Here is a 20,024-nt window from a genome sequence, read left to right as displayed (position 1 = left end):
CTCCGCTATCAGGTGGTGGAGCGATCTCGTCTAGTCATCTGGGAGTTCGGTTGTGTAATGTTTTCTTGCTTATGTCTGAATTTTTCAGCAAAGGAACAATCTTTGAATTCTGAGGAAGCTTTTTTTTTTTTTTTTTTGTTCTTTGCCGTTGCTTGTTTGTAGTCACATCCACAATTAATTACTGATTCATGGAGAAAGAATGGGCTATTGAATTGTCTAGTTTTCATGCCGTGTGAACTGAAGCAGTGAGTAATTTAATTGTGGAGAGGTACTGGCTGTACTGTTCTGATAATGTCCCTGCTCTCCTCCTTCGCCCGAGCAGCGACTGATGTGAGGTGGCTGGTTTTTAAGGATACTGAAATAACTGCAAAAACACAAACTGGTGGATATGTAATGTTCTCACGCTCACATTTGTAGAGGACATTGTCTGAGAAAATCCCACATGGTTGGATTCTGTCTCCAACGCCCACGTCGTTTGCAGCACTAATGGTCAACAGAGGATGTGAGTGATGCATTGAAAGAGTTGATTCTGAGGACATGAATAAATGTAATAACAATTCCCTTTATTATGATATTCAGTTTGGAATATAAGCATGTGGGATTGAGGTAATGCCACGTTTGTTACATTGGGTGGCAGTCTTGTGCTGTAAGTCAGATTATCTTCATTCATCCAGGTTTTGTTTATCCTCCTCTTTATTTTTTAATAAAGCAGGGTACACCCAACGACACTCTCACATTCACACCTTAAAAGTAACGTTAAAGTGATGAATCTAAATCTGACCCGTTGTCTTGGAAGTCAGGCTGTATCGTAACAATCAGATGTGTTGACATGCAGAATATGTTGGTTAGATTGTTCAGACGAGTGAATCTCGGCTTGAAACGACAAATTCCCAGGAGAATCTGGACTGGGAGTCATGACACTCTGGAGGAAAACATTGTGGTTATTGTCCATCTACTGAGCATGTGCAGAAGAACTATTTAGTACGGCCGTGATATGCATGCGCAGTAGCAATGTTTTTGCCGTCACCACGGAAATGGGCCCCGGAAAGTTGCGTTTTGTCCCATTTGCACGACAACCGAGTCGGAGCATTTTCGAGAAGTTCCACCTTGGCTGAATTTTCCAAAAGGTTGCGTTTTCAGTCGTGTAAACGGATCCCCAAAGTTCAACAAAAGTTCTGCGTTTTCACTTGAACACATCGTCGTGTAAACGGGGCCAAAGAAACTGTGTGGACCCCGTCTGTGTCTGACCATTGTGAACACAGCACTCGAATCCTTTGACCGTCTTATTTGGACCTCATAGCAGGCAAAGCCTTGTGCGCCTCCTGATAGGATTTGGTAAAACCGCCACAAGGTTTCTTCGGTGGTGTGTTATTGGGGCAGGCAGTCAATCAGTATGAATCTGATCACTTTGTTCACAGTCAGCAGCTCCAGTTGTCCCATGTTCTCAGCAGTGAAGTGAAATGTTAAATCGAATGGCAGCATGCCAGAGAGACGGATGGAGGTGACCCCCACCCACCCCCAGGACCCCCTGTTCTTTGTCTCATATCTGCTTATTGTTGTTTCTATCTCACAGGTGGAGGGAATGCCGGGTTATGTAATACACGCAGCACGCATGCTGATGTCTGCTCAGAGTAACGCACATGGCAGTGTGTCGATGTTATCAGCCAGTTTTTAAATCGTTACCCGAGCCGACCGACGTGCAGCTCGCCCTTGGGGATGCAGCTCAGTCAATTAGATTTTTATGTTGTTCGAATTGTCAGCATTTTTCACACTGCTGTCACGGAAAATGTCTTACGCTCTGTGTGAGACGTGACATGTAGAGCATGTAGACGAACACCCTCTTCGACAACAGGCGGGTAGTTTGGCTTCTGAACACCCATTAAACCCCCTCCTTAAAAATCATTGTGTGTGTTCCGTAACCTCTGTTGGGTGGTGTAGGTCTGTTCTCGGAAGCGATATAAGGTTACATGCGTCTACATTCCCCTCAATCTGAAATCTGTGACTAAATGTCCTCACTTAGGAGGTAATGAGCTGGATCAGGGCAGGCATGCACAACGTTGGAATAGAAATGCAGAAAAACCACCCAAACTTTGCTAGAGGCCCCACACCCTCCGCGTTATCGCTGAATCATTTGCTTTTAAGACTCGGTAGCAGTCCCTCTGCAGATTTATATGCTTTTCTTTGATTGCTCTACGCTTGTGAGCAGAAGTAACATCTGGACTGCGCTTTTGAAAGGAGTGTTGTTTTACCCTTTAAAGAGCTCATATTATGCAAAATTCACTTTCTGAAGGTTTTCCAGCAATAATAATCGTCCCCATACCTGGAACGATACCCCAGAAGTGAAGACAGTCTGTCCTCTCTCTCGCTGGCCTGTTTCAGGTTTTAAAAAGTGTGTTGCTCCAACCAGCCAATCAGAAATCAAACCCTATATAGTGTCATCGGGGGTTTAGCCAATCCCAATCAAGGTAGGCTCCTCCCTTTGACTCCTCCCACAATTAGACAGCTCTGCTCTGGCTCATGGCACCACGAGATGAAGTACTTCCTCCTCTATCCAAGATGTGTGGGCGGAGCCAGTCCAGCTCACACAGACACAGCAGATTCTGAATGCAGCTCCTGTGATCCAATATTCAAATGGGGGAAAATCAAGGAGAAGCTGGATTTGGGGCAATAAACTTTGAATACAATCTTTTTGGACCAACAAGACCATGTGAAAGTGTTGAAAAGCTGGATAATATGGCCCCTTTAAGACCAACATTTCAAGAAAAAGGCATCGTTCTAGCATTTTCATTTCAGAAGTGTTTAAGTTTACAAGGCAACGTTTTGAAAAAGATGTCCGTTGATATGGAAACGATGTAGTTTTTATGCTGGGCCACAAGTTGGTCCTGTTGGTTGTTTTTGTGATTAAAAACATGAACAGAGAACAATACAATGGTGAATAGACAGACATCCACACTCTAGTATTTCTAGAAAGCTGCATTATCATACCCTAACCCTAACAATGTCAAGAGTGCTTTCGAAAGCTTCCACCTTGAAACCCATTTTCAAAACGTTGTGTTTTCAGCGGCTCCGATTCACTGTTGCCGTAAACGGACACCTAAAAAAAAAAAAAAAAGCTTTGCGTCTTCACTTGAAAAGGTTGTCCTGGGAGTGTTTCACCTTCTTTATGCAGCCAAGGCGCCATGTGCTCAATAAATGCAGCTCGTTTTGTTTTGTGCTTATTAATTTTTCTCTCCTTTCACACCATGAAAAGAGCGCTCTGTTCGGCCTGCAGCCGCCTGCTCTTTCCCATCAAGCTCCACCCTGCACACGTACATCCTGTGCAAACAGAGGCGCTGCCCTCACCCTTTTCCATGATGCTGTTTCTTCTCCATCCAGCTCCCTCCACCTCATTCAGCACACACACACACACACATGCACAGAGCCCCTCTTGTCTGACCGCACTGCTTATACCTATACGCTTTGCCTCACACACTGGCCCTCTAAATTTGCATATCCCTGTTTAGTTGTTTTACCAGAAACTATTAACCCCCCCCCCAACTCTTGCCATTCTCTTACAGCCATCTAATTCAACTCCAACAGTAGTGGAAAAGAAAACTCTCATTAAGTTTTTTTACGGCCTTTGAAGGATACAGGCGTCTGTGTCACAAACACACACATCTGAGCATCCACACCCTATAAATGCTGGGGTGGAAAAGTGGGATGGAATGCTCAGTCTAGCTGAGAGGTTGTGTAAGTTTCACTCAATGTCTGCACTGAGGAGGCTTTTCCAAGCCGAGGAAGAAAAATCCTCTGTCCAGCTTTCTATGCAGCTCACCTGAAATGATATTTTCTGCACACCTACATTTTCTGCCAGCAGAGGGCAGTGCTGATCCCACACCTGAGTCATATCTGTGCATAAAACCAGGAATGTTCCTCTTCCACACACCGGGCTCTCATGGCAGAGCAGCCCACATGTTGTTGTGCAGCTCTAATCTGCAGGTAATGTTTTCGTTCCGTTCAGAAATGTTAAGAATTTTATCTGGGGTTTTGGGAAAATTAGTGGGTTTAGTTTGTGTGTGTGTGTCCAAGAATCGGTGCCAAGGTCATCATGCTCTTCCCAGCAAAAAAAACACATACTACTACTACTTTTTTTTTTTTTTTTTTTTAAAGATTAGCCAGGATGCAGTCCGATTTGTGGGGTTGTGTAAGTTGTAGACATTCTCAGATGTTTTATGTTTTTTCTTTCTTTCTCAGTTTTATCACGCACACACACGCACGCACACACACACCTCTCATAAATCTTTATTGGCCCTTTACAGACAGTTACAAGCTGTACACACATTCTCTCCGGTCTTCAGGTTTACCTCTCTCCACTTGTGGCGGCTAATATTTGCTCCCTGCTTCACTTTGTGTCAGCTGATTATTTTCACGACACTGACAGAGCAGCAGTAACTTGTTTGTTAACGGGAAGAAACAAAAAAGAACCGAGCTCATCACTTTCCATTGCGTTACCGGCAGGCGTGAGGGTGTAGCCACATTGCGACTGCGTCCTGAACACCTGCATCGCAGGTCACTCTGCAGGTCACCTTCCTCCCCTGCGTCTCCTGCACCTGGATCATTAATCCCTGACCTTTCACCCCCGTCAGCCCGTTGAATCTCATATCATAGGGGACCTTGCACTTGACAAAGAGGTGCATACCTACTTTATATTTTCAGAACTCTTACACTTGACTGACAGGTGTTTGGCCTCCAAAATGGCGAAATATGGGATGGATAGAGACTCTCCCTCGCGGAGGAATGTAGGGAGGAGGAGTGCGGCGGGCGTCCAGGGCATGCTGTGACAACCTCCCACACCGATCCAAGCGTTCTCTCTCTCCTCCTCTCGTCCAAAGTTGTGTTTGGCTTTCTTTTACGATCCCTTTTTCAGCTGTTTATTACTTCCCCGGTGCTTCCAACCTCGACAGATGCCTAATTTCTTATCTTTTTCACCTCGTCGTCGGTTCACTCAGCCTCGTTCTTCCTGACATGATCCATGTGGCACCCATAGTGAGAATAATACATTTCTGAATCTGCTCTTTCTAATTTTCTTTAATCTTTTTTGCCAAAGCCCTCCTTTCATCAGCTATAAACAACTGAGCACATGGCTTCCTGTCTTTCTAAAGAATTTTAAAAAAAGCCTTTTCTACATTTTCCCTTATTGAAATCACCTCAGTGTGACAAAGTTTGCCGACACGTTTGAAAATGTGACTCAACTTGACTCCTAATTGGATTAAGGATGCCACATCAAATAGCCATACAGGTATGATCCCATAGCTGCTGTTAAATGGAGCATGATATGCTCGCTCATGAAGCGAGGGCCTGTACCTCAACAAGAAAAGCCCCGTCGGATTAAAACCGAAATCTTATCAGATCTCTCATACTTAACCTCTTTTCGTTCACTCTTTGTGTTGCTCTCACTGCTCCGCGCTGCTCGTGTCTCCTTTTGTTCAGCCAGGCTGTGTGCAGAGAGCGGCAACATGTCTTTGCATGCAGCCCTTCCCCGACAGGAATGCAGAGCAAAGGGAAAACAAGGAAGAGAGTGGAACAAGCAAAGTGAGAAATGCCGTACATGTGGGAAGGAGAGAACAAGTGAATCATAATACAGGTTTCAGAAATTGGTTGGATTCACTTTGAAATGTCTTTTTTAATTACTTTTAATATGTATGCTGCAATGCACTTCATATCGGCAGTTGCATAAGCACGCTAATAAAAGAGTTGGCGCTTTATGCTCCGTGCAGATGCCAATCTGACGGAGGTAGGCGTGAGTGTGTTTTATAGAGAAATGAAAGGATTCATGAAGTCTCTGCAGGCGGCTGCTTCTAGATCGACAGTGAAGCTTCTGCAACTTTAGCAAGTTTGAAGCTGTCTATTCATGCACCGATTGAATTTCTTTTCTTTTTTTTGCGCAGACATGCACCCTGAAGGTGCCTGTAGAAGGCTTGTTAACACTCGTATTGTCAGTATTTTTCACGTATGAACACGTATTTATCGAAGGTTGTCTTTCTACGATCCTTTTTTTTTTTTCCTCTTTAGGTGATGACCAAATTTATTTATTTTTGGTCGCATTTATATTTTTGTGGCCAGTCCTACAAAAATAAACTCTGTTTTGTTTGCTTTAGGAATTTGATAACACAACCAAGGTCGCTGGGTTCAGTGTTCTGGCCCTGCTGACCTTTATCAGGTCCTATAGAAAAAACCCACTGACTCCAAAGACCTTCAGTCTGCTGTGTTTTCACTGGCTAAGACCTTACCTAAACACACTACACAGTCCCACACTCCCAGAATGCAATGCCAACAGCTCTTGCGGAGTGACTTGGAGCGTGTATTTCTTCATTTGGGTCTGCACGTGGTTGGGTGCCTGAACCATCGGTCATCCGGATCGCGGCTCGGATTGGCCGTTTGGTGGGGGGGGGGAGTTCTGGCTCTGGCAGGGTCCTGGACTGGGCTGTTGCCAGGGCCCAAGGCGCATCTGCTCTGGTTGTGACTCATGCGCCGCTGGCCTGAAATCTGTGTTTTCTTTGTCTTAAATGTGTGGAATGTCCAGCGACTTTCAGACTCAACCTGTTGGTCCAGCCATCAATCTCTCAGCGCCGAGTCCAACACATTTTTCTCCCAAATGTTCGCCTCCACTAACAAATGGCGTTTGCCCGCCGTTTTGCTAAAACTTTAATCATTAATTTAATTACTAGCTGCAAACTTCCTTGTTCTTTGAACGTGTCGAAATGACAAGTCACTCAACTTGGCAGCGCCTCGTAACTCGTGCCCTATGACGTCAATGATGTGATGATGTGAATCTGTCGAATTTTTTTTCTTTGACCACAGTGCTCGTTTTACTTATCACTGGGCCGGATCAGTTATTGCTGCGCTTATCTTACTTATTGTCATCCCTTTCCTTTTATCAAAAGAAAGCTAAACAGATTCATGACTGTCAATGTCAATAAGGTCAGTGTTGCCACAAACTACATTTGTAACCTTTAACTTTTTAATGCATCGCATTCTTTGTAAATAATTATTTTGTTTTCGATCCCAGCAGATGTTGGCTTTGGATGTGGTTTACATATTTGACGTCCAGTGTGCCATTGTTACTTATGGGTAAAAAAACATTTAATAAAAAAAAAAAATCCTTAATTTTCTCCAGAGCATTTTATGTAACGTTGGTTTTCTATTTTATTTGTAGCACTAAGTGAGGGTCGCCCACAGATAACCGAGTGTCTCAGAGAAAAGCAGGTTTAAACTTGGTCATTGTCTTGAGTTGGACTCACTGTGAACAGCTGAGCGCACGTAGCACCAGTCATACGCTTCTGAAGGGAACATCTGGTTTGGTGAAAATGGGCAGCGAACGCCTGATGCTCTGTCTTTGTCAGCTCATTGGAAGGAAAAGTAGCCCTGACGTCAGTGGAGAAAAAAAATAAAGGGTAAAACCCTCAGACTGCCAGACAAAGGAATGCAGCCGTTAGTTTCCGTGAACGTCAGACGTTGTATAAAGAAGGTCGGACTTGTTGCAGCTCAATGGCTTCACCTCTTGTCTCCACCTCCTCGCATAACCAGACAAACCGCCATGCAGGTGTGACTGCCTGCGGCCCGTCTAATGGAAGAATCGTCCATTTTTAGGTTAAACACCACCTGCTCTTTAATATCCACGCTTGAATCACTCGGGCACTTTGTCCAGGTAAATTTAGCTACAACTCCAGAAGCCCAGGCCAAGCTCCAGTGATCTTGAATGGATGTTTTCTATTTTCAGTGACCGCACGGATCCAATAGTTAGGAGCAAATTAATGGAAAGTTCCCTGAGCATGGGATTTCCATTACAGCGACACCCTGTTTTCTCAGGCGTACATGTAACCACTGTCACAGCGGCACAAGACTGTAACCGAACACACAACCCTGCCTTTGCATGACACTGGGGTTGGTGATGGATGAGGATTTTCCATTTTGCCGTCACTAGCTCAGCAACCCCCGCAAGCGACTCCTATCAGTTGGTTAAATTTAGTCACATTTCCAAAGCACCTAGACTATCTGAACTGGAGATCGAGTGCGTCAGAGAAGAACGACTTGCATTCCCCACGTAAACGCGCCGCTGATGTCAGCAAGTGACAAGACTCAGAAACTTGGCTCCCGTCTTGAGGAGTTGTAACATTTGCACTCATCGCACTGCAGATCTATGTTATCGGAGCTTTCCTGCTAATTTATATCCTCTGATGACGAGCCTCAGCGACACACGTTAACCCCCTCCCGTCCATTTGATCCTGTGAAAACATCTGAATAGTTTGTTCATGAGAGTAAAAATGTCTGACGAAACTCCGGATAACAAAATGTACGTGACGTCGATGCTCTCTGGAAGTTTCTTTTCACACACATTTGAAGGGAGGCCACCATTTCAGGTGTATTTGTGTTTATATAGGTGATGGCAAATCAATTTCACAAAAGAACATGGAAAAACAAGTTAAAACATCTGCCCAATCAAAACTGCTTTACTTCTGCGTGTCTTTTTATACGAGTAGTGCAAAATAAGTTGGATATAATTATTCTTCCAAAATAAGTTCCCACATTTTTTTATAAATACCAAAAAGCTGTTTTTCCAGTTTGACAGAAGTTTTCACAATGTGTGAATGTGGCTGGTTTTCTCTCTCCCTTGTTCAGTTTTTCCACCAATCTGCCGCAGTGCCCTGACTTCTCAGTTGGATATAGTAGTATGGAGGCCAGATAAATTGATTTCACGCAGCACGGCCGTAGGAAATAGTTGTTGTTCTGTGAGAGTAACAACAATGTGTCATGAGTCCCAGTCCATCTTCTCCTGGGACTTGGTGGTTTTATAGGTGACAGTCGCTGTAATAACAATCCAACTTCCTTGTCCATGTGTGTCTGTGTACTCCCATTGTTAATGTTTATAGAATAGGATTCTCTTCGCACGTGTTTGGTTTCAGTACAAAAACAAACGGCAGTCACTAGTGGCCCAACATGAAAACTGCATTTTCAGCATTTCTTGCCGTTTCACACTGAGATGTATAGAAAAATGTACAAATGGAAGAAGAAAAAGATGTTTTTGTAATCTTGTTTCTTTTACCTTTTCTACACAGTCTTGCTTTGTACAATTGAGCTTTTATATCAGTCCCCGCCACAAAACACCCCCACATCTGGCTGTGTGTGCTTTGACTCACGTATTTGTACACACACACTACATGTTCCTCCACCCCTCCCTCTCTTTGCACTGTTTTTTTTTTTGTTATTCTTTATGACCAAGGCCAGGCAGGCTGATGCTATAAATAGCACCAGGGGAACAGGCAGTGCTCCATTCTGCTCTCACTTTCCCCCTATTCGCTCAGCGCCAGTACAACAAGCGCCCTTACTGGGCCTCCCGCTCGTCCATCTCCACCCACCAGGCTCCAGTCCAGTGTGGCGTGCCGGAACACCGTCAGTCATGCTGGATGACGGTGCAGAGCGGCGCCCGTCTGACGCTCTGTCCATCTTTTTTTTTTTTTCTTTTTCTTCTTTTCTTTTAGATATAAATAAGTATTCCTGCATGGACCATTACCGTGTCTGAAAAATGCACTTTTCCACACGCTTAATCTTTCCCCCGCGTGCACAAAACCCTCAGTCTGTTATCTCAGTCACACGACCACTCGCTCTCAGCGGCGCACACAGATCTACAGATTCCATAGATTACTGTGTTCTTGCCAGCGTCCACTCTGCAGCTTGTGTTTTTTTTTTTTTTTTTAAATATTTGAAAGCGTCAACGTCGCACATTTTGCCTATTGCACAAGCTTATTGTTTTATTTTTTATTTATTGAGTTTATTTTTCAGGGACCATGTACAAAAACATTCATCTTAAAGAGACTATGCTTCCTACCAGATTTTAGCCGTAGCTAGTTTCCATCTGCAGTCCCCGAGTTGGACGAGATGAGACGAGGGAGGAGAAATGTGTGAAGACGGAATAAGAGGGGATGTTTGTTGAGAGGCAATAATTAGAGGGCAGGACGGCGAGGGAATGACAATTAGGCAACAGTCGTTATCGTCTCATGAGTGGAGCGTCTTCAAGTAGCCACTTCTTGCTTCCTCTTGCTCATTTTGAGTTGTTTTTTTCTGTGTACAGTTTAATTTGAATTTATATTGCACTTCAATTCTCAAAAGTATTTCAGGGTTGTTGATATTTTGTGGCAGAAAAACCTTTCCATACTTTTACAAATGCACTGTTTGCCTCTCAAACAGGCTCTGACATTCGTGTTTAAACATGCCTGACTTGCAGCTCTCCTGTCATAACTGGACTGCAGGTGAAGTTCAGAAACAACAGTAGGAATGTGGCCTTGCAGTCCCAACGTTTGCGTGGCACCGGTTCTCAAGCAGAGAGAAGAGTCGCACCCTGACGACACAATCCTACTTCTTTTCTTTTCTTTTTTTCTTTCTTTCGCTTGGATAATTTTAAGAGATTTATTGGCAATTTAATGGCCCTTAACCATTTATCCATCAAATAACATTGACTTCCACATGTTTACCAAATGATAATGACGGTCATGTTTTTCTTAACACGAACCCTACATTCTCAATACGACACTACCTGTCGGTAGGACACGGGAGTGTACAGGATGTGACAACAGGCTGGTTTAAACCTTAAGTTAAAAATGAAGTGTGATTTCAAATCGATTTGAAATCACACGCGTCGAACATTAAAGCCTGTAGGTCAAAACCAGCGAGCAACAGGCTCCAATCCACCCAAACCAGCAAGAAAATTTTAAACATTTCCAAGAAAACATTGATTTAGAAAAAAAATGATAATTCTAAAGCGTAGCGGGCACAACACCGAGACATGCATGCGTGTGTGGTTTCATTACAAACGCAGCCAACATTGCCCACTAGTGGCCCAACGTGACAAACTACATCGTTTTCAACGTCTCTGCAGTTTCCATGTAAACAGACGTTGTTTTAAAAATGGCCGCATTAACGCGAAATTTCTCCGAAACGACGACACAAAAATGATGCGTTTTCACTTGGACCGCTGTCGTGTGAGATAGCTTTGTCATCGCTATCAAAACTAGCTTCAAAGCCACGCTGTCAGGGTGGGTTTGTAAAAACATGCATAAAAATGGACTTTATGTTGATATTGTACTCGTTCTATAGTAATGATTTGTTTTTGCGGAACAAAAATGCATATTTTCATCATATATATATATATATATATATATATATATACAGAACAGACCAAAAGTTTGGACACACCTTCTCATTCAAAGAGTTTTCTTTATTTTCATGACTATGAAAATTGTAGATTCACACTGAAGGCATCAAAACTATGAACTAACACATGTGGAATTATATACTGAACACAAAAGTGGGAAACAACTGAAAACACGCCTTATATTCTAGGTTCTTCAAAGTAGCCACCTTTTGCTTTGATTACTGCTTCGCACACTCTTGTCATTCTCTTGATGAGCTTCAAGAGGTAGTCACCTGAAATGGTCTTCCAACAGTCTTGAAGGAGTTCCCAGAGATGCTTGGCCCTTTTGCCTTCACTCTGCGGTCCAGCTCACCCCAAACCATCTCCATTGGGTTCAGGTCCGGTGACTGTGGAGGCCAGGTCATCTGGCGCAGCACCCCATCACTCTCCCTCTTGGTCAAATAGCCCTTACACAGCCTGGAGGTGTGTTTGGGGTCATTGTCCTGTTGAAAAATAAATGATGGTCCAACTAAACGCAAACCGGATGGAATAGCATGCCGCTGCAAGATGCTGTGATAGCCATGCTGGTTCAGTATGCCTTCAATTTTGAATAAATCCCCAACAGTGTCACCAGCAAAGCACCCCCACACCATCACACCTCCTCCTCCATGCTTCACGGTGGGAACCAGGCATGTAGAGTCCATCCGTTCACCTTTTCTGCGTCGCACAAAGACACGGTGGTTGGAACCAAAGATCTCAAATTTGGACTCATCAGACCAAAGCCCAGATTTCCACTGGTCTAATGTCCATTCCTTGTGTTCTTTAGCCCAAACAAGTCTCTTCTGCTTGTTGCCTGTCCTTAGCAGTGGTTTCCTAGCAGCTATTCTACCATGAAGGCCTGATTCACACAGTCTCCTCTTAGCAGTTGTTCTAGAGATGTGTCTGCTGCTAGAACTCTGTGTGGCATTGACCTGCTCTCTAATCTGAGCTGCTGTTAACCTGCCATTTCTGAGGCTGGTGACTCGGATGAACTTCTCCTCCGCAGCAGAGGTGACTCTTGGTCTTCCTTTCCTGGGGCGGTCCTCATGTGAGCCAGTTTCTTTGTAGCGCTTGATGGTTTTTGCGACTGCACTTGGGGACACTTTCAAAGTTTTCCCAATTTTTCGGACTGACTGACCTTCATTTCTTAAAGTAATGATGACCACTCGTTTTTCTTTACTTAGCTGCTTTTTTCTTGCCATAATACCAATTATAAGGCAAGAAATCCCACTTATTAAACCTGACAGGGCACACCTGTGAAGTGAAAACCCTTTCAGGTGACTACCTCTTGAAGCTCATCAAGAGAATGCAGAGTGTGTCCATAGCAGTAATCAGAGCAAAAGGTGGCTACTTTGAAGAACCTAGAATATAAGGTGTGTTTTCAGTTGTTTTACACTTTTTTGTTAAGTACATATTTCCACATGTGTTAATTCATAGTTTTGATGCCTTCAGTGTGAATCTACAATGTCAATAGTCATGAAAATAAAGAAAACTCTTTGAATGAGAAGGTGTGTCCAAACTTTTGGTCTGTGCTGTATATACACTCTGTGCCACAGCAAAGAAGAATTTTAATGTTTAAATTTAAAGGTTATTTTGACACTATTTTACCAGTCCAGCCCACATGATATGTTTCCTGTTAGGAAATGTGTTTTGACATCACACAGGGGCATTTTCTATCCTCCTCGCTATCTTTACATTTCATTGAGCTCAGTCAGAAGAGGGGCTATGATGTGGAAATCCTTTACAGTGAGTTTGTCCATGCTGGGTGTTACTCACGTGTGACTTTTTGAGTCATTTAAGACTTATTTATCAGTTTGCGTCATTGTCGTGCGTGTGCAAACCTGTAATATTACAACAAGCTGATAAAATGTAGCAACACGTTTGTTTCGTTGTTATTAGCTCGACCACCTGTTGCCACATTGGAACTTCACCGGAGGAGGGAAAAAAAGACACCCCCACGGCATGTCCACATGGACAGTCTGACGTCACAACGGACCGCCCACCCTTGCTTTTAACGCCTCTGATTGGAGGGAGGCGAGAATCGGGGCGGGCCTTTGTGTAAAGTTTTCTTTTTCTCCTGTACAGTGAGTCAGACCTCCACACAGACGGAGCCGTGGCGTCTTTTCTTACTTTCCTCCTGCGCAGTCCGAAGAGGAGACGACCCTGACGAAGCTTCGCTTCATGATTTAAGCTATGGTCGGAGATTATAGCTCCTTTTCCGGAGATAAGACGGATATGCACTCTCAGAGAAACTCCAAAAACGGACTAAGTTGCAAAATGGTGCTCCAGGCAGTCGGGAAAGTACTGAGGTAAAACTTGAATATGACTACGTTATAACTGCGGCTGAGTTCACAATGCAAACGGGTTTTTGTTTATTTAAACATTTTACAACCGTTACAGTCTGAACAAAAGTATTTAAAGTGAATATTGGAACTTTTACGCGCCATGGATGAATGTCGCTCGTTTTTACGCACGCGCTTACGCATGCCAAATCCAAACTTCTCGAAGTCTTACTTTAATGTTGTCGCAACTACTACATTAATAGAGACCTGAAATATAGCACTGTCCAGTTTTATGTCGTATAACTCGTGTTTAAATGTGATTAAGGCGTTTCTTAAGATACTAGAACAACAGTCCGTCCGTCTTCTCTGCAGTAATTCCATAAGTGCAGGGACCCTCTTTGATTCCGGGGTCACAGCACATTACCAGCTGGGGGTGAAGGGGGCAGTGTAGCCTGAAAGCCTCATTCCTCCCGTAGATCTCACTTTAACAAGACTCAACAGGAGCAGGAGAAACGTGACACTGCCTCCTCATCTGGCCTCATAAATTATATAGGACACCTGTAAGCTAGGAAACTTAAAGGGGGAATTATCTGAAAATCACTGAGTATTTGCTGCTCAAAAGTGGGTAATAATTTGTTCCTCCTTTTTGTAATTGCACAAAATCAGCACAGGTATATATAGAACTTGTATTCCCTCCCTTTTATTTCGAATAATGCCCTAGTAAAGACATTAAAATGGCATTCATCTGATTGAATCTTTGATCATTGACCTACATTTCCAATTTTTTCCCCTGTATTTACAAAGAATTTGACCTAAATTTGCCGTGGAAATGCATTTTTTTCATTGCTATCTAAGGGTCATAATGTGTTAGAGCACACATAATTCTTAAAGAATGCATGACCCTAATAGGAACAGCGCATTTGTTTTCCACTCAGAGTGACACAAATGATTGATCCCTGTGAAGAATATATGTCGGTACTCGGTTCACATTTGTGCATTTACCCTGGTCTGTGAAGAAGACACCCAGTCGTCATGAGTGTGTTCCTCCAGGCGGGACACTGCCTTGTTAACGCTGTGATGTGAGCTTACCTTTCAAGTGTGGAGACAGAGATGTATTTTCCACACAGCAGCCTGAGGGGCAGATGCCTTACGCCGATTTTCTTTTTTGTCCTTTTGAAGAGTGATAGCGAGTAAGACATTGAGATCTCTCAGCAGACTTCAAACGGGATGTAATGGCTGCAACGTGGTGTTTTTGTACAGTAGGTGGTCGTGCCTTCGTCTTGCGACGAGTCGAGACAAGTCAAACTGCGCCTCTTTTCTGAAGAACTCAGATTCAGTACTTAAGAAATCAGCTGGGTCACCCAGGAAATGTGCTGTTAATGTGCGTTGCCTGCGAGGGACAAAGGGGTTTGCATTCATGAGGAAAAACGGCAAAAAAAAAACACTTCGTCAAAGTTAACAAGGAGGCATAGTTTGGGGTTTTATGAGCGGGGTTTAGCGGTGGTGTGGACCTGTTAATAGCTTCACTTTTAACCTGTTTCCTCCTCCAATGAATGGTTGGATGCCCTTGGCTTGGAAGCAGGAATGAGTACTACATTGACAAAGATGGCTAAGATCGCTCCAGATGCTTCAGGCCCTGAGTTTGAACATTTAATCTGGTATATAATCTTAGCTGTGCTCGTTGAGCAGCGTCTTTAAACACCACCACCTCTCTTTGTTTTCCGATCTGCTTCAGGAGCCATTCAGGTGGACTGATTGGATCGATCAGAGTGCAGAGAAATCTCATTCAGCTCTCGAGTCATATTATCTGTGTCATTCACCGCTTATCACACCACATCAGTGTGAGGACTAACCTTCTGTCTGCAAAGGTTACATTTGCTAAGTGCTTAGCCAGCAGCTCGGCCTTATCTCGTCACACAACCCCCCCCTTCCTGTCACACATGTGTGTTGTCATGTTGATGAGACCCCGTCCTGCTGCTGGTGGGGGACTCTTTGATATTCTACAGCCACTGAATGGGATTTAGCACAGGATGAGAAGAGGAAGAGGAGGTAGGCAGGACTGTGCTAAGCAGGGTCCGTTGTTGAATCACCTTCTTCTTGTGTGTGTGTGTGTGTGCGCACGTTAAGGCTTGCACTAATGGCACTATCCTCACTTCCAATGCTCCCTCCTCCCCGATGAAGCGGTGGCAGGCTGCACCTTTGTGTTCATGCCCTTCTTATCTCTTCACCCCAGAACTGAGACTGATGAGCAGTTCTGAACATGCACAGAAGCTCCGGAGTATTTAGCCTGCAGACTTGAGCAATGCTCGTCTGAACCTCGGGGCTTTAGTCCGTCCTTAACTCTGTCTCTTTTTAGCCCCGTAATGGCTGCTGTGGTTTAACTCTGGTGAGCTCAGACTGCCTGCTTGTGGTTTTTCGGGAAAAAGAGTCTCCGAGTCTGTTCAAGTTTGATTCCTGAAATAGATCAGCAGGCTGAGGGGGAAAGTGACTCTTTTTATTATGCAGACGTGTTCTTTCACTGTGATCTTGTTGAAGTTTTGCTTATTTTTTATTTATTTTTTTGAAACACTCACTCGTGTGAATCCCACAGTCCGTTGACTGAATAATGACTCACGTCATTAAACCGAGTTTCGGGGCTTGTTTGGAGGTCAGCATGTGAATCCTGTGTGAGGAGAGACGGTGGACATCTTTGTCGTCTGTGCTGCTTGTGCCGCATTAACTGCATCCATATGCCAACGGCCAGATTCCCCTGCAATCCAGAGCACCAATTCAAACAACTGTTGTGCAATATCTGGCTCGGCAGGAGCTACAGGCTTCAGGGGCAAAGTCATTCCACGGAAGTTTTGTACAACGGGTTTCAGAGCAGAGTTGTTTTTTACATCATTGGGCGGGGGGAGGGAGTTTTAAAGTTCATCCAACCTTATCACGAATTGTTGTATTAACCAATTATGGAAGCAACATTCAGAGAAGTTGTGTCCAGGAAGGGAAAAGGGGAGAGCTATTTAGTCGCTAATTGTGGCATTTCAGAGAAAGCAGTTGAGCTAATTCTCTCGAGCATAGCTCAGTAATGTGGCCCCATGTGATTCCATGATTAATTGAAAGCAGGTTGTTGGAAAAGAGACGGCATTGTGGCGTCCGACCTGTCAGGCCGCTCTTCCTTGTATAAAGCTTATTTTAGGACCTGGTGTGTTCAGCACTCACTTGGCCCGCAGTCAACCTAACGTACAGCAGCTAATATTTGCACCAGCTCGAAAGCCAAAGGGGGGGGGGGGGTGTGTGTGTGTTTGAACAGTCGTGTGTGGACGCACACGTGCTTACGCAAACAGAGCCTCTCACACCAGACAGAACTTGCTTCTTCTACATTTTCTCGTGGTGGAATCAGGACTCGTGACACAGCTGTCGTTGACCAGCTGGGTTTGGAAAGGGAAAGGGGAGCATAGTGTGTGTGTGTGTGTGCTGGAAGGCACAGGTGTGGGGGGTAAAGGTAGTTAAGTAGTTCAGGGTGGTGGTGGGGAGGTGGTGCTGTGAGGAAAAGTGAAAGGGTCCCAGTGGCTAACAGACGGAGTTGGACAGCTGTATGGTCAGTCACTCCACAGCTTCACTGACCTCGCTGTCACACGCAGCCCTGATGAACCCAAACAGCCTTTTTTTTTTCTCCCTCCGTGTCCCCCACCTCTAATTAAAATGTCCAAATACGTCCAGATTTATAGTTTGTAGTTTGTCATGTTTTGCTGATTATGAGAAAAACCGTGAGACCGTTTCCTCTCGGTGCCAGGCAGGCTGCCCCCACCCCACCCCACCCTCGGCCTGGAGGCATGTTTCAGCTCCCCTCAACTCCTGACGTTCAGCCTGTCCTGATCTGTCCTGATCTGGCGAGGAGAAAGAGGCATCCGCTGCCTTTTATGGCAAAGACTGGCCTCGGAGAACTTCACCAAGAACAGACAAAGTTGTGCGGCGTGTTGTAGAGAAGATGGATTGATTTATAGTTTGTAGTTTGTCATGTTTTGCTGATTATGAGAAAAACCGTGAGACCGTTTCCTCTCGGTGCCAGGCAGGCTGCCCCCACCCCACCCCACCCTCGGCCTAGCCTGTCCTGATCTGTCCTGATCTGGCGAGGAGAAAGAGGCATCCGCTGCCTTTTATGGCAAAGACTGGCCTCGGAGAACTTCACCAAGAACAGACAAAGTTGTGCGGCGTGTTGTAGAGAAGATGGATTATGTACGTATGAGGGGAGGAGTCCTGGCATAGAGGAAGTTTTCTTTCTCCTAAAATAAACTAATGGCTGCAGAGTTTCACCTCCCCCGTTACCACACAAATGTTCACCAGAGGTGGAGGAGGCGCTTTTCTTTTTTAAATGGAAAATGATGAAATTACAGAGGGAGGCAGGAAATAGCTGACTGTTTTCAGAATGATCCTTTCCCCTTTTTTTTTTTTTTTTTGTGGCGGCTTAGCACAAAGTCTTTGAAAAGTTGTGTGAGCTGACAGTATCTGTAGATGAAGCCTTTCTCTCTCTCTCTCTCTCTCTCTCTCTCTCTCTCTCTACACCCCCCCCTCCCCTACCCCCCCCCTCCCCTACCCCCCCCCCCCCCCCCCCCCCCCCTCGGTAAAGCTCTTTCACATGACGGAACATGTAGCCTGCTGCTCAAAACCACAAAGACCACATGAATCTGTCTGTGCACTCACCAACGTGGGGGTAGAGAGGAAGCAGACGGCGATAAGGAGAAATGAACGATGTTATTAAGCAAAGACATGAAAGGATTTTAAACTTATGGGGGAACGAAGGAGCAGTCATTAAAATGCGAGTCAAAGCAAAGGTCGTCGATGAGAGGCCCCGTTTGGTGAAGAAGCAGAGCTTTTGTTGCGTTTTGGGTGACAGCGCTGCTCGGAGCCACTGAACACGCAACTTTTTAAAAACACCCGGGCTCCATATAGATATAGGAATTGCCGCTGCTGCATATACGCCGTAGTAAGCAGTTCTTCTGCCCATGCTCAGTAGATGGGCAATAAGAAACTTGATTGTCACTTCGTATGATTGCATGTGTTACTCCCATTGTTAATGTTTAAATGTGTTGACTTTTCTGAAACGAAAATCTCGTTTTCACCCAAAACATTGTCGGATAGACGGGGTCTATAAACGTAAAAGTTTGGGCTGGTGACACGGAATGGAAAGGAATGCCTACGAGGCCACAATCGGACGCGGTTTTGTGAAGAAAATCCAAAGAGAAAGAGGTAAAACAGGGTGAAACAGCAAGTGCCCGCTCATTAATAATTAGCCAGTGTTGTGATCGGCCGTATCCTCGGTTTTAAATGAGGCCAAAACAAAGCTCAGGTTCTGCCTGTTGGGAAGAAGCGATCGCCTCGATGAATCATTACCCAACAAATGTCGTCCGTGTCCTTCTTCTTTTAGCCCTTTACCTCAGCAGATTACAGCCAAGTATTTCCTTTCGACGGATAAATCAGACGGTCTTGTACAGAGCAGGTGAAGGATCTTAAATATTTACAGAGTAGAAAGCTGCGGGCTCTTGTACACATCTGCATGTTGACATGCCTTCCCTTGTTTGCAGAGGAGGAAAGCCGAGCGACGCTTCAAGGGGAAGGGGAATTAAAACTGGGCTCGGGGTTTTGAACACGGCGCTCTGGCCAGGAGGCCTCGTGCCTCACGGTCCTGTCGTGTTTTCCAAGTGTTTATTAGTTCCCATGGATATCAGCTGGGCCAGTGCGGATCCATCTCAGCGCCTCATTCCTTTCTGCCCCTCAAGCTCTTTTACGCCTCCTTTTCGTTCTCTTCTCTCCAACAGTATTTCTGACATCTTGGATTAGATTTTCGACTTTTAACGCGACAGAAACTTTCCAGTAGACTCTTGAGAGCCCCTCGTGAAAGTGCAAGGAGATTTGGCCGTCGAACGCCGTCACAGCAGCTTCGCTCCATCCAGGAGCCGGATAGGAAGGAAGAGGGAGGAACGAGAGCCAAGAACACACGGCGGGATCATTGTGTTTGGACAGAGGGTGTGGAGAGAGGAGGACCAGGGCAGCGGAGTGAGAGCGAGACGGGCCCGGAAATGAGATTTGGCAAAAAAAAAGTGCAATAAATGAAGTGCGCAAAGTGAAACTCCCTTGTCCTGAAACAAACCCCAAACAACGGGAGCGGAGCCAAGCTGGGAGCTGAATAAAGATAAAGGGGAAGGGGGAAAAATTGGGAACAGAAACGGAGCCGTTTTGAACAGAATACAAATGAAGTGGTGTGTCGTTAGTCCAAAATGAACATTCATGAAAGGGGAGGGCTTTTTTTTAATCAAGCTCTTTGACTTTTGACTCCAGCTTACACTGGGTGCACTGATACGGGGGGGGGGGGGGGGGGTGCAGGAAGAGTGCGACATGACATCCCGGCGCTAAATCTAGCAGTGGAAGTGCAAGGCGCTGGGGCCGGCTGTCTGGGTGGAAGCTATAGACTTAACATGGGGTCAGGGGTCGGAGCTCCGGGTCGGGCGCCGCAACTGAGGCCTCTTTGTTTGGCCCGTTGGGGAGTGTTGGTCAAG

At 45.0% G+C, this 20,024-nt stretch overlaps 1 protein-coding gene across 4 annotated transcripts in view; it reads left to right on the top strand.

Moving 5' to 3' along the window:
- mob2a (MOB kinase activator 2a) overlaps window positions 1-20,024 on the top strand; it is a 65,522-nt gene that overhangs the window by 38,328 nt on the left and 7,170 nt on the right. The window contains exon 1 of one of the 4 annotated variants that reach the window (XM_080475103.1): window positions 13,288-13,515. The exons of the other annotated variants lie outside the window; for them this stretch is intronic. Within the exon in view, the coding sequence (XP_080331229.1) occupies window positions 13,400-13,515 (116 nt within the window). The 5' untranslated portion in view covers window positions 13,288-13,399. Of the gene's footprint in view, window positions 1-13,287; window positions 13,516-20,024 lie in introns of those variants that run through there. 4 annotated transcript variants of the gene reach the window in all.

This window comes from Lipophrys pholis (genome assembly GCF_963383615.2).
Source record: "Lipophrys pholis genome assembly, chromosome: 11".
Lineage (NCBI taxonomy): Eukaryota > Metazoa > Chordata > Actinopteri > Blenniiformes > Blenniidae > Lipophrys > Lipophrys pholis.
The sequence above is the reverse complement of the archived record's forward strand: the minus strand, read 5'-3'. Positions and strand labels throughout refer to the sequence as shown.